This window comes from Lonchura striata, chromosome 6, assembly GCF_046129695.1.
Source record: "Lonchura striata isolate bLonStr1 chromosome 6, bLonStr1.mat, whole genome shotgun sequence".
Classification (NCBI taxonomy): Eukaryota; Metazoa; Chordata; class Aves; order Passeriformes; family Estrildidae; genus Lonchura; species Lonchura striata.
In genome coordinates this window covers 45,487,672-45,502,064 of record NC_134608.1, presented here as the reverse complement: position 1 = coordinate 45,502,064, position 14,393 = coordinate 45,487,672, and the positions used below count along the sequence as shown (strand labels likewise).

Genomic DNA, 14,393 nt, shown 5'->3' with positions numbered 1-14,393 from the left:
CCTCCTTAGCATTTGAACACTGAAGTTTTGGTTTTCCTTGCTCATACATTATCTTCCACACAGCCCTCTGAAAATAAGTAAGGCAAGAAAATATTTTAAGAGCTTTTGGTTCTCAGGCAGCAGCTTCCAGCTCTAGTTTGGAACATAAGTTAAAGAATAGCACCTGCTTTTCAATCTAACTCATTGTACTGAAAAGCCAGTGTGCTGCACTGTTACTGAGCCTGCAACCAGTGAGAGAGGTCAGGAAAACAGTTTAGTCCTTGGGATGTTCACTGGGGGTAGATAAGGAAGCCTCACAGGTCTAATCTCACTAGCTTTCACATGGCTGATTGCTACCTTAAAACTTTAGCTTTTAAAGCCACAATAATGGCTTTTGCAAAACAGAATGGACAACACTATTTCTTTGCTTCCTTCCTACACTGACCTCTGTTCATGCAGTTGGCAGCAATCCAGGGATATACTGCATCAGAAGGCCACTGCTAGCTTAGAGGCTAAGAAAACAGAATTTGATTTTTATGAATGTAGCTACACTTTGAGGCAAGATCTGTATTTCTTTAGAGGTAACAGTCTAAGCCCTCTACATCAAACACTGAATATTTGTGCCAAACAACCCATACAAATCCATAAACTAGTATTTATTTACCATACTACTAGCACCAGAACAAAGATCAGCCCTACAACTCAGATCATATTTGAAAAATGATTTTACTTCCAACAATTCAGTTTGTCACTGAAGACACTTTATGATTTTACTGTGTGACTGCCATCACACGTGATCAGAATACAGTGCCTAAGCAGGCCCATCTTAAAAATAAAGCCTATGCTTTCACAGCCTGCCAGGAAAGCAATTTACTGAGTTCACTGTTATACATCTTCAGTTTAAAACAGGTATTGAGAGCCTTAACTTCCTCCTAAGGGTTACTGTGTATTTTGGGAAAATAGAGATAATTTGCTCAAATATAGAAAACCAAGTCTACAGAAGGAAAAAAAAAAGGGAAAAGAAAGCAACAATTAACACACTGAGGCACTTCTGCATGAGCCAAAAAAGAAGATACAGAAGCATGTCTGAAATCTAGCAGCCACTCTTGTAACTCAAACCCTACTAAGCAATCAGAACAAAATTAAATTCTAATGCCAGAGCAGGAAAAAAAGTACAAGTCTGAATCAGAGTTCCTCTGATCATGGAAACAGTTTACAGATTTGTGGTCAGCTTCATTAATACACAAATTCTGGTTTGAGAGGTCAAAGTGATACAACAATTTAATAAACTGGGTATTTTTTCACTCCCAAAGCAGTTACTGCTCTGACACTGAGACTTCCAGTTTGGTTCAAGCATGGGAGCAAAATCAGCTTACATTCTGAACAAAAGGCATAGCATCTCTGCACACTTCACTCCTACAACTTCTCCTTTATCAAACTGGTGTAGTTTCTGTCTACTACATTTTTCTTATCTCAGCTAATGCAGAAGCATTTAAAGCAACTGTCAAGGACACAGTGACCTCAGCAATGGAGCTTCCTCATGCTTAGACAAGAGACACAGTAACCTTAAGTACAGAGATTCTAATTTCTTGCTGAGCTTGCTGCAAAAAAAACTGGATCAGAACCCAAAGCCAGAGGACAAGTTCCATCAGTTCAAGGAAAGTATCGCTTGGCCAAGAAGTGAAACCTTATCCCAACCTGTTAAATACAAGGGTACTTTCAACACCAAGTTACCCAAACATAAGTCAGGTATCAGGCTTGACAGCTACTTGCACGCTAGAATGAAAGTAGATATATTGAGGTTCTGTCTGCAAAAGTGTAAGAATACGCCTTGCAAGTTACATGGCATGGGCATCCAGATACTGCAACAGCACGTGCTGAAGCATACAAAAGCCCAGAGGTAGACCAGACTCCTACATTAGTATCAAGCAAGAACTTCTCTGTCAAGAGGTCTTGTTTCTTGGACCTTTCCCTGATTATAGCCATGCAGCCAGTCCAAAAGCTGCATCTTTGGCCAGGTATAAATAATAACTCAGGGCACTAGTATTCATCACAGTTATTTAGCAAGGGGCTTCATCTTAAGTTCACAATCACACATTTGTCTTAATCCAAACTATTTAAAAAGATGTTAAGGTCAGAGCTACATGCAAAGAAACTAGGCTAAACTGAATAATCTCCACTTAAACCAAGAATAAAATGCATATGAAGGTCTCTTAATTTTTATATAGCCCTTCTGCAAGGAAGAACCACACAGCATGAAGTCCATGCAGCAGAAAGATAACAGCTATCAGGTCCTCACACTCTCAAGGCCTCAAGCAGTTACACAAAAAGTTCTCTGAACACAACTTTTTCCAAATGGTGACATGCATGTTTTTGCTCAGGCTTCATCAAGTTATTGTCTTCAGGTAATTAAAATTTTCCACCCAAAATCCATACAGATTTAGTAAGAAACCATAATGAAGATCAGCTACAAGAAGGTTCAGCCATTTTCCACTCAAGCTACTGAATGAGCATATACTGACCTCTATTCAAAACTATTTAAATAGTGCTTAAAGGATGCTACACAAGGCATGTAGTCTAAAATTATGTCACTACTTTGCTGAAAGCACCTCTGTTCTCTGATCACTGTCTGATTTATGGTTCTACATAGCCAGAGATTCTTATGAATCTGCAATTTCTCCCCTACTTCATGAGTAAGCAGGGAAGAATTAAATGTTCATGTACTTTTACCTATTTTCATAAGAGAAAAATGTAAACAAAGAGGTATGTGATTTAGAATAATTCTAATTTAGAAGAATTTATTGAGTGTCTTGCACGGTGGTTAACTCTTCCCTTCTAAGCTGTTGATGACACTCAGGTTTCTGAAGGTCTTTGTACACCTTTAAGAGACATACTACTTAAAATGTAGCAAAGACCATACAAAGTTCAGGGAAGTTATTTATTAATGTATCAAGTATTCCAAACAGATATGCTAGTGTAGGCCAGGATAGCCAATTCATTTGTGGTAAATTAATTTATAAAAATCCAGCAGATTCTGAAGGTACATATAGGATCTTCACATTGCAGTACCTCATCTAACTACACACACTGCCCCATAGCTATTTAAACTTGCCACAGCTACTACTGTTATAATCTCATCTAAAAATGTCCCAACTACCCCTCAGAATCTTGAAACTTTGAAACAACATACACAACTTGAATACAGCCAACAGCATGAGTTTTACCTCGTGTTGTCTAAAAGTTAATTGCTGCCTCTTGAAATTTGTTACTACATATCCTTTTCATATGAATAATTTGTACTGCTGTTGCTTTTGTCAAGATGTATAGCTTCAGCAACTACATATTTTAACTTAATTCTGCTATAAAACAGCCTAACCCATTACTTCCATAAAGGGCTTGGGGCTGAAGAGGGGGAAGGAAGAAAAGTTTAAATAGATGCTGTTTTACTGAAAAAAATCATGTCCACCCATATTACTTCAAACTATCCTCAGCCTCACAGCTTTCTGGAAGCAAACAGGCTGAGAAGTCACGTGGTTAGGAGGCCAAGTATTAGAAATAGTTTGTGACCAGTAGCCCAATTTTTGATAGAGGAGGGAGTTTGCTTCTATTAAGGTCAAGCATCACAGAACTGTTCAATAGTTAAGAGAACACTTTCAAAAGTTATTTTAACAGACTGCTCTAGCATTTTGCTTAAATCAGCAGTTGACAAAAGATGTCCAAGCATGTAAAAACAAAACCCCATGAAAGAATGTCATATAGAAATATATACAGTACAGTATGATCAAGTCACTTACCTTTAAATTTTGACCGAATGTTTGCTAGTTCTTTATTTATCCTCTTTATCTCTGCCTCTTTACTTTTGCCTGAAATGAAAAGAACATGTATCAGGACACAGTGCTTTGGACATCCCTCTGCCACCCGAAGCATCTTTTTACCCAAACAGAAACATGCATTTGTGAACATACAAACAACAGGAGGAGTTATTACTCTCCATTTCCATCACTGGAACTAAAGGCAAACAGAGGTAACTTAAGCATCACTTTAGACAGGAATTTGAGAAGCTCTAAGGACCTCCCTGTTTCAAGAGGCTTTGCAGACTTTAGACAGTGTCACTTGCATATAACCTGAGATGCCACTGCTACTGACTTTCACAAATGCTCCAGTTTTTCTGTTCCCGAAACTGCCCAGAGAAAAGTGAATTTTACTTCCTGTGTGATTACTAAGTTGACAGTGCTTTGAAGGAGTGAATCTCCTAAGCACAATCTTATAGACAAGCAGCTCAGATTATTCCTCACCTTAAGGACAAACCAATTTATTATTATTTCTCTGTTGAACAGTCATTCAGTTCAACAGCTTTAAAAACATTCTTAACAGACTGAAGAGGAAACAGAGTAGACTCACAAAGAGTCCAAAGACTCAAGACCTCACACAGTTAGGATACAAGTTCAGACTTTCAACGTACATCATGAAAGTCATTTGAAAACCAGTAATATTTAAAATTCACACTTTATTACATGACTTGGCAATCTTATGCTACTCAGCACCATCAGTATTTCATATCAACCTTTGATTCCAAGAATAGGTGTTGGGATTTCTAGTACCAATTCAAGTTACATAGAGAAACAGCTGCAGTTTAAGTTCTGATAATGCAAACTTATTCAAGTAACATTTGCACTATCCAAACCAAAACAGCCTATTACTCTTTAGCATTTTGGTTTTTGTCACTGAGATTCTACAGACATCTGGGTCCATTGTCTTCTACATGAGTAGAAGCACAGAAGGGTAAAACAGCCAGCCCAGGCATTGTGATCTGCTGCCTGTCATTTGAGGGAAGCAAGTGAAGTACATTTCAGCAATGCAGAACTGGCCATTTAGTTCTGTTGTTAATTCAGACCTGTACCGACTCAAAATTTCAACAAGTCTAAAACTTTTTCCAAAAGTTTCAAGCATTTCAAGTGTTCCAAACATCAACTAGCAGCAGAAAACGACAGCTTCCTTCCCTCTTCATCACATATATTTGCTATAAGGTTATGAGTAAAAAAGTCTCCATGCCTTGGTTCAAAACGGTGCAACCTCATGAGTTGTGGGGATCACATGCCCAGTGTTCACACCACACATTTTCCCCACACCACTGGGAACACAGCTACAGCCATGAATGTGCAAATAGGGGATGTGACAAGGCTTGAAGAGCAGATCATGACCAGCATTCAAAGCACCTCCAATCTCAACCCTTTCTTCAATAGAAACATCTCACAGTATTTAAAGATCACACTACATTTGCATGTCCAAAAGCTTGTGTCACCCTAGGATTGTTAATCCTCCCTTCACTATTCCTTTGGGGATCATACAGCAGGCCCTGTAAAAGGTGACTAAGTAACTCAAGGAAACAAGTGCCTTAGGATAGTTTAAGAGCCAAGTATAAAGGAATCCCTTGCCAAGTACAAATGAATCTAGATTTTGTAATTTCTTGACTTAGACTCAAAAAAATAAACTGAAGTTAGGTACTTCTGAAACCAACTCTTGCATAAGATGCAGGAAATGGGTTTGTATTAATCTGCCTCTAACAATGGCCACAAGAGAACAGACACAGAGCAGCCACAGCACACTGTACAATCAGAAATGTTAGGCCCAAAATAGGAGCAACTACTTCAGTTTGCCTTGTCCCTTTAACAAAATACCTCCAGACCCCACATATTCACTTGATATTGAAATTTTCCATTCTACAACAGCGTTTTGTATGGGCTGCTGCTCAAAAGACTTAAGTGCAGGGTGCCTTGGCAGGCACTCCACAGGGCAAAAAACAACCCACAACTTCAGAGTTCAATAATTTACAATACCTGTTCTGAAACAAATTGTAGTTCCTATCTGTATGCACCTTGATTTCCAGATAAAGTAGAAGAGAATGTCCACAGTTTTAATTTGACCTAGAAATTCCAATTAACTTCTAAAATGACAAAGCTAGAGAACACAGTATAGTTCCCTCTCTTTATAAAGATGCATTGGAGTCACCAAGTCTAACCACTTTTCACTAATATAACATGTAACACAATCAGTTTTGTTCTAATTTCACTTGTCAACCTAAAGAAAGCTGGTTTTAAAGTAGTAACATTATTTATTGTTTAAATGAGTAGCAAGTCATACAGTCTAAGACCTGAAGTATCTTCCTTTATAGATTTTAGATTTGTCTTAAATTGGATTATTTGTCCTGAGCACACAGCAGAGATACTCAAATGTTTGCTTCTAGGGCACTTGCCAGCATTAGGAGTTCATTACTACACTGAAGCAAGTAGTTTGCTCCAGGGACCCACCCTCTGAAAAAAGGAGCCACAGTAACATACCCCAAAAGGATGCAAATGTTTATGTAAATAAACAACACTCCAATTTTGTAAGCTACTTCAAAATACTTCCTTTATTTTCAGCCATTCATCTGCTTCTGATGAAAAATTTAATCTCCTAAAGCTTTTAGTTTATTTTCCCTTTTACCATGGGAAGAGCACATCTCATTAAGACATAACCACAGAGTCTGGAGATTTTGTACTTCATTTACATTAATAGGGCAGAAAATATAGAACTCAGTCTGGGACACTGCTAGCCTGAGTAGGATATTTCGTTTTTAAATTTAGAAACTAGGTCTTTACTCTGTATCTTTAAACTATGTTTGAAAAGAAAGTGAATTGCAATATTTACTTTGAATTTATAGCTATTATTTCTCTAACCTCAGCAAGTGTGGTAATAATCACAATTTTAAAATGTTAATAATAGGGTGAGGAAAGGGAAACAGTAACATATCAGCTAGCTTTTCTTAACCCAAGATGAAATCAAGGCCATCTTTTACTTTTTTAAAACCACCAAAATCTCCTGGCAAACCTTTCAAGCAGCATTATTTACCTGCTACAACTCACAGATTATCAGTTTCTGCTAGAAATTGGGTTCTTTGTGTCCTAAGCAAGCAACAGAGCATTAAGCAAAGCCTGACTAAAATACTTCAGGAATTTGTGAAGTCAGCACCTTTTGCAGAAATAGTCTGCAGGCTCAGCAACACAAACATGGAAATCCCACCCCCATGCACACAGCTGTAGGAGCAAGATGACAGGAACACCCAGAGTCACATCTGAAGGTTTATTATCTCAAATTCTAAATCTTGCTTGGCATATGAACCAGTCTTTTTTGAATAATTCCTTCAGGCTGTTCTATTTTGAAGGCAGCATATGATTTCATCCAGACTATAACCAAACAAACATCATAGCAATTAACAGGTGATAAAAAGTATAACTCCATATACTGGAGATCACATTGAACAACTAAGTTTTCACCTTGTTACTAATTACAGTCTATGCAAGCCTGCAATTGTAGTTTTAAAGAACAGTACCAGCACACCAAGTGTTAAATGACACTGAGGGAAATCACACAATGCTGAGGACAACTCACAAGTTAAAACCAGGCTGAAGTATCTAACCCCAAATTTCCTCAACTTCAGCAGTTTCTATTGTATGGTAACCTTATTCAAACATGATTAACTGCTTTTATTAGAGGATAGCAAAGCAAAACAAATTCTCACTGTGGAAGGCAGCTTCCATTATAAAGGACAAAAGAAAACACAAGTATCATAAACCAAGGACCAATTTTTAGCTAGATCTTCCATCCTGACCAAGTGTGGAAAGGCACTGTTAAAATGTGTTTGATTAACTGAGAAGTTTTCATCACATTACTCTGACTTGCCAGCACTCACTGAATAATTTCTATGCGCATATTCTATTTTTACCATCACTAGAAACACTCAAGTAGCCTTTAGGACAGTAAAAAGAAAGATGATGATAGCTGAAGGAGTGCTATTCTGCAGGAATAAAGGCTTACATTTCAGAGCTAACAAAGGCAATTGCTCTGCCACACTTTCAGGCTGTTACTCAGCTCCCACTCTCATGAAATTATCAGAGCTGTATGCCAACAAAATGTTCTGTAACCACACCATTCAGCTTGGAGAGGCTTTGATAAAGGTCATGTCATGTATACAAACTGCTGGGTAGGACAGTAGTTAAGCCAGAGCACAAGAAGATTATGTTGCATATGAGTTCAGGCCATATCCTTCTCACTTTCACTTATTCAGACTTTTACCATTTTAACAGACTATCATTAAATATCTGTAATAAGTTATTAAAAGAGGTGACTGCAAGTCAGTAAGCTTTGGTTGCTGTTTTGCTGCAAAGACACGTAGTGTTTGTAGCCTTAGCAGTCCTACTGCACAAGTGCTGCTCATTATCTCCAAGATGGGTACTGAGCACACAGGTACCCAGCCACAACACAGTCCAAGGTACTAATGGGTGATTACTTCACATTTGGCAGTTTGTCAGGCTTCAGACTCCATCATGCTGCCTACTGCCTTCATTAGAGAAGGTAAATTTAGTCTGCAGAGCAGTATTATCCTTAATTACCATCTTGTTTAACAAAGATACAGTAGGGAACATTGTAAATCACGCAGCTCATCAAAGAACCTACTACTATTCTTGTATTTCCCAGCAATCCAGGCTACAGTCAGCACTTCAGGACTGCACAAATACACCTCCATTCCTCTGTTTGGAATTCTGTATTACAACCTAAAGAATGAGAAAAGAGAGGTTACAGGAAAGAGGTTTGTTGAGTTCATTCATTTGAAAAGAACACCTGACATATCTTAATAGTAACCTAGCAGCAGGGTTGCAAGGTTAAGTAAGTGCTTCAAGGTTAGAATTAGTGGGTTGCTTTGGCTCACTCAGACAGTGACCTGCTTCATCAGGATTAACTTGTTGCTATATTAACTGCAGACTGTAAAAGGCAAGTCTGAGGCATACAACCCACCTGTGCTAACTAGAACTGCTGCTAGTTCTTAACTTTCATACAAACCACTTGATATATTTCTGATCAAGCCTACACATTTATTTCCCAAAGGAAGAGAAGCATTTTTTTCTATCAGCAGCTACACAAATACTGAGCAGAGTACATTCCTGCAGGCAAGGCCTTGAGACACAGGCATATTGTCAACATTTAAAGCAACAAATAAATAAATAAATAACTTCACAAAAGTTTAGATGTTACCAGTACTTATCTGGCTCCAATCTGCTTAAGGCCAGCAGTCAGTGTAATTGAGCCCAGCCAATAATTTGTTTTGAATTCAGACGGCTGAGAACTGCTACACTGTGCTACCTCTTAGCCTTACCTGCCCTGTGGTCATCTGACAATTTATGATTACAGATGCACAACTGCTGGCATGAGCTATAAAGCAGAGGATAAGAGACTCTGTTAGCATAAGGAAAAAGCCTGCCACAATTCTGTCATGCTTCTTAAAGGCCAGTAGTAGTGTAAGTGAATTTTTGTGGCAATATCATATGTCTAATATAATATGAACTCTATTCACATTCAATTATCAAACAGGCCTTGAAGAGAGAGGACAAGTCGACTTTTCTGTTTGGGAGAGAGAAGACAAATGGCTAGGAACACTTACTTAGGAAGAACACAGTTCTTCCACAAAAGATAAATTCTCAATTTTAAAGGTGATGTTAGACATCTTCCCTGAGAGCTGAGTCATTGTTTTCCAAACATAAGAATGTTTCTGGTTATGGTTTCCTTAGCCTCTACATTAGGAGCATCCAAGCTGACTGGCCACTTCAGTGGGAGAGACAGCACAGCCAAACTGCTACCCAGCTTCCCTTGAGCAAAGCATTGATAGTTTGAGAGTCACTTTGATTCAAGGCTATGCTTCTTAAGAGACAACAACAGATGGTTCCTAAACACTGCTTTCATCCTGGCACACACATTCCTGCTACTGCCTTGTACTGCTGCAGGTCAGTTTGGGAGCCTAACAACCAAAAGCAAGATGGCAAAGTCTACACTAAGGCTAAGTCATGCCCGCTTTACCACAGGTGATAGTGCCAGCAGAAGACATGACCAGGTATAGAACAAGTTCACCCATTCACTGTCCACACTTCAGTTGGAATAAAGCAATCAAATGACCCACTTGCCTTTTCTATTGCTAAAACAGCCTTCAAGCATGCAAAGATGCAAAGACTATACTGCATTCTTGAACCCCACTGTCAGAGAACAGAGGAAGAAACTGGTTGAAAGACAGGGAAAACCAGAACAAATAACAGCATCTCCACTGTAAAAATCATAGAGATAGAGGAAGATATGGATATAAAGGTAATCAGTGCCTTCAGTTTTGCCTTTGTGAAAGAGCTTTTTTACTTGCTCATATCAGTCAATTAAACCATTACTTTTACCTGCCAGCAGGACAGATACTCATGTTACAGCTCTAGAGGATAGATTAGCCATTTGCTATGCAGATCATGATCTTCATGAAGTAAAACATCAAATCCATCCTCCAGCTCTCCCTAATCTCTCAGCTGGCTCTTTAGCACAGCAGGGAAGAGGGCAAAAGAAAGGCAGACAGGTTGCATACCAATACATTTAGAGTGGCTGCTTGCCCATCCTCACATTGTCAGTCTGTCAACATAAATTCCTTCATTAGGTTAAACTATCCAGGGTAGTACAATAGAGGTGCAAGCTCCAGCTCCACCTGAGTCTGAAGGAACTTGCTGGTGCAATTGTTTACAAACTCACTGCACAACTAATCCAGAGAGACTACAATAAAACTCTGAACATCTTTACAAAAAAAAAGTTAGTATGACTTCACTTTTGTTCACAAATCAACCTATTCAAGTCTGAAGAACAAGAAGCTTTTTGTTTACCGACGTGCTAACATCCTGTTATGAACAAAAACAGGAGTGCATGCTGTCCTTCTACAAGATCTGTTTGATCAGAAGAAGTGCCTGTCACACTGAAGATCACGAATCACAAAGGCAGTTTAGGAATGTTGTGTCTTGGGACATCCTGCTGTGATTAGATATCTTAAGACAGAGACCAGTGACCTACTGATATTTTAGAACTTTATATATAGAGTACATTTTCTAGTATTCTGCACAGTAAGGGAACTACTCTCCATCAAACTGACTTCTTCCTCCACTGTGCCACTAGAGATTTGCCCCTGTAACAACACTTCTCAGGAAACAGAAGGGAGTCACAGGCTTTACTGTAATCCACTAATCCATTAGCTCCTTGTCCTCATAAAAGAAGTAAGAGCACAAAAGCAGCTTTCCAATCCAGATGTAAGAAACAGTAAAAATTTAATACAAGTTTAATGATTTTAGATGCTTACCATGGCTATTTTTTTCTAACTGAGCACCACAAGTTAAGAGAAAATTTGAGAAGCAACCAGGTAACCAATGTCTAGCTTAAAACCAGAGCTATCCCTAAAATAACTGAAAGTGTACCAGAAGTTCATATCCAAGTGACTTTGTGACATACAGAACATCCATCTTGCAGTTTAGGTGGCAAAACAACATTGACTGCTATCAAAAGAGAAGCTTTAATCCAAGAAGATATGCAAACAGTAAGTGTAGAGTTAAGGTTGTACATAAAGCAGTTTCTTCCTCCTTCCTTGACTGAGCATCATCCAAGCAGTTATTTCCTTGACCAGTCTTTTCACACTGTAGAGCTACACTCCCTTCAGCAATATAAGGCAGTATTTGCACTGATTTCCTACTAGTCACTGTAGACTCTCTTCTACCTTAGTTCACATTCAAATAGAAGAACAGTTTGAGGCCTATCCTAGTTTAGCTACCATTTCCAAACTACTGTTTCAGAGACCTTAAATTTAATTAATGCAGATATATAATAGCCTCTGCAATGGTCCTTAATTTCCTCTTATCAGTCCTGACGGGCAGTCTTTATCCAAAGGATTTCAAATTAAGCAGTCCAGGGTATCTAATAGAGAGGTTGGATGTCACATGAAAGATTCTAGCTCTTTACTATCTCTCCTCCATTACTCTCCGCTAAGCCAAACATGCACAAATTAAAAAAGCATTTAAAAAAAAAAAAAAATTCCAAGCCCCTCAGAGCTCTTTGAAATGACCAGGATCAAGCCAAGACAGAGAAGCCATGGGAAGAGCAGCAGTTTTGTTTTAGAGATCCTCCTCAGACTAATCTCATGCTAATTGTGTTTTCCTTAAAGCACTCTCCTGCAAATAGTAGCAAGTGATGCAAGACTTAGTGCTTATTATAGCACGTTCTTAGGGCTGATTTTTCAGGCCAGAAACCGACCATATTAAATGCGCTGCCACAGTCTTGAAGAAGCAATAGGAGAGCTAACCAAGATGCCTTGCCTTCAATTTCTTGAAAAGGTAAATAATCTAAGAATACATGTAAAAAAAAGGTTCTGACTGTCTAGAGAAGTATTTCAAGTCCTGCTTTAACACTACATGCAATGCAAACAAGAACCCACACCTCAGAGAGGCAATGCAGTAGCTTTAGCCTACACAGTGATAGCTTATTACTGACATATAATAATTACTTACAGGTAACTAAATCAAGCTGCATGTGCTCAACTGGCTCCATGTGAAGTTTGTTTCACTGGGTGGCTGTTCTCAGAGAAAAATAATTCTATACATACCCATGTAGTCATTTAATCCATGTACATGCCCCTCCTACCTACACCTGCAATGTACTTCAAAACCTACCAGCCATTCAAACAGGTGATCATCATATGATTAATTTAATGAACCATCTTTTTTTCAATCCCCACTTGCTGATCTGAAACCTGATGCACCAGTCCCAGTGCAGTGAAGCAAAGACATTTTGGAAGGTTCAGCTTCTGGACGCTATCCCTTGTCCAGTACAATGACAATTTAATGCATTAAGTTCTATGAGAAGAGATAGACCTTTGTTTATTATATTTGTTGGATGTTATTAGAGGAAAAAATTTGGCCTGATGAAAAAGAAACAGTAACTTGGAAGAAAACATAGAAAGAAACATTTGGAGAAAAAACTCAGGAATCCCTCCTCTGTCTGTCCAACTTCTGAAGCAAAACTGAAAAGGTAACACAGTTACCTTGCAAGGGAAATTAAGACCTGTCTTGAACTCCAAACCTGTGACAAAAGCAGCTTTTGCCTCTTGTAGACATATCTCATCAACCTAAGAGGAACTGGCTTCCCAATTTTAAGTGGAGCAGGGGGTTACCAGTAATACACTTAATACTGTAACAGAAACTATTTCTACATTACAGCCTGCAAATGAAAAGAGAAAAGCAAGCTTTCCTGGTTTTCAGGGTGAATAGCAGATAGCACTGTTGCTGCAGCATAATAGGTTGAGTGACAAATTACTTAAAAGTATTTCATTGTGAGATAAGCATAAAGCTGTACTCAAAAAAAAAAAATGAAAACAGACTTCTGATGAGGTATCTGTCAGCTAAGACAGCTGGAGAGTTTATAAAGCACCATCTTGCATAAGCCAATTGCTTCAGCAGCTCTGCAGTGCATACACAAGAAAAGACATAACATACTATTTAGGAATAAATATTTTTTTGCAGGAGTCCATATGCTTGCAACACATGCAGATCTTGTTATGTTTTAGTTCATGAGGCACATAATCCATGCAGTAACAAGGACTCCTCCCAACCTGAACCCCTAAGTTTGGATAACACTTCACCAAACCACAGGGTTCAGAACTTTCAGCTCCACTCCACCACAATCCTTTGTACAGCATAGCCACGCCTAACTATTTTCTCAGTCACACCAACCAAGCACTCATTAACTGGGCTATCCTTATCAAGTACTGCAGTTTGGCTTTCAACCTTGTCTTCTTGTCTCTTCTCTGGTGTCTATGAAAGATAAGCTAAAAATCTACTTACTATACTAATTCATGTGTGTTACAGAACAATCCAAATTAACAAGTCTCTAGGAAAGTTCATGCATCTGCTGGCAAATTGACAGACATCCAAAACGGTTATTTTCTAAACAATATTTTTATCTGCCATCTGCACTAGGACCTCCATATGCAAAATGCAGAGCCTACAATAAGAAGCTGCCCCGAAACAAAATTCTGGACAGCTACGAAGAACTAAAGGATAATTCATTTTCTTGTATTATCATACTTTGAAAATTCACTTGATTTTAGTATTAATAAAGAACATTTCATTTTGAAAGACAACACTCAATATGACAGCTTCACAGAGACTAGAGCAAAGTCAAAGTGCTAAGAAGCCTCTCTTAGCCTTGAAATATTTTACAATTGCTGCTGCAAGTAGTATTCCAACTGTTTTTAACAAAAAACATCACAGACTTCTGAGAAATCAGTGTATTTTAAATAGTCTGCTTTAAAAAATACGTATGACATAAAAGTATTTAAGACAAAAATCAAGAAGTTTAATAGATAAACCACATGCCAAAAATATGTCTAAACAACACAGAAATGGCAACCAAGCTTTGAAGTATTAAAGATAGGCTGGTAGTGTGAGCTGCTTGTTCACAATCAGCTACAGTTGTAAACACTGAAAACTGCTATCAAGTAAGACTTTATGTGAAGCCTGTAACAGACTGGTACAAAGATA

At 38.3% G+C, this 14,393-nt stretch overlaps 1 protein-coding gene across 4 annotated transcripts in view; it reads right to left on the bottom strand.

Annotated features, from left to right (window-relative positions):
- Positions 1-14,393, bottom strand: part of AP2A2 (adaptor related protein complex 2 subunit alpha 2) — a 45,037-nt gene that overhangs the window by 27,592 nt on the left and 3,052 nt on the right. For all 4 annotated transcript variants that reach the window (XM_021555161.2, XM_021555163.2, XM_021555162.2 and 1 more), the window contains exon 2: positions 3,774-3,842. In XM_021555161.2, the coding sequence (XP_021410836.1) occupies positions 3,774-3,842 (69 nt within the window). The remainder of the gene's footprint in view (positions 1-3,773; positions 3,843-14,393) is intronic.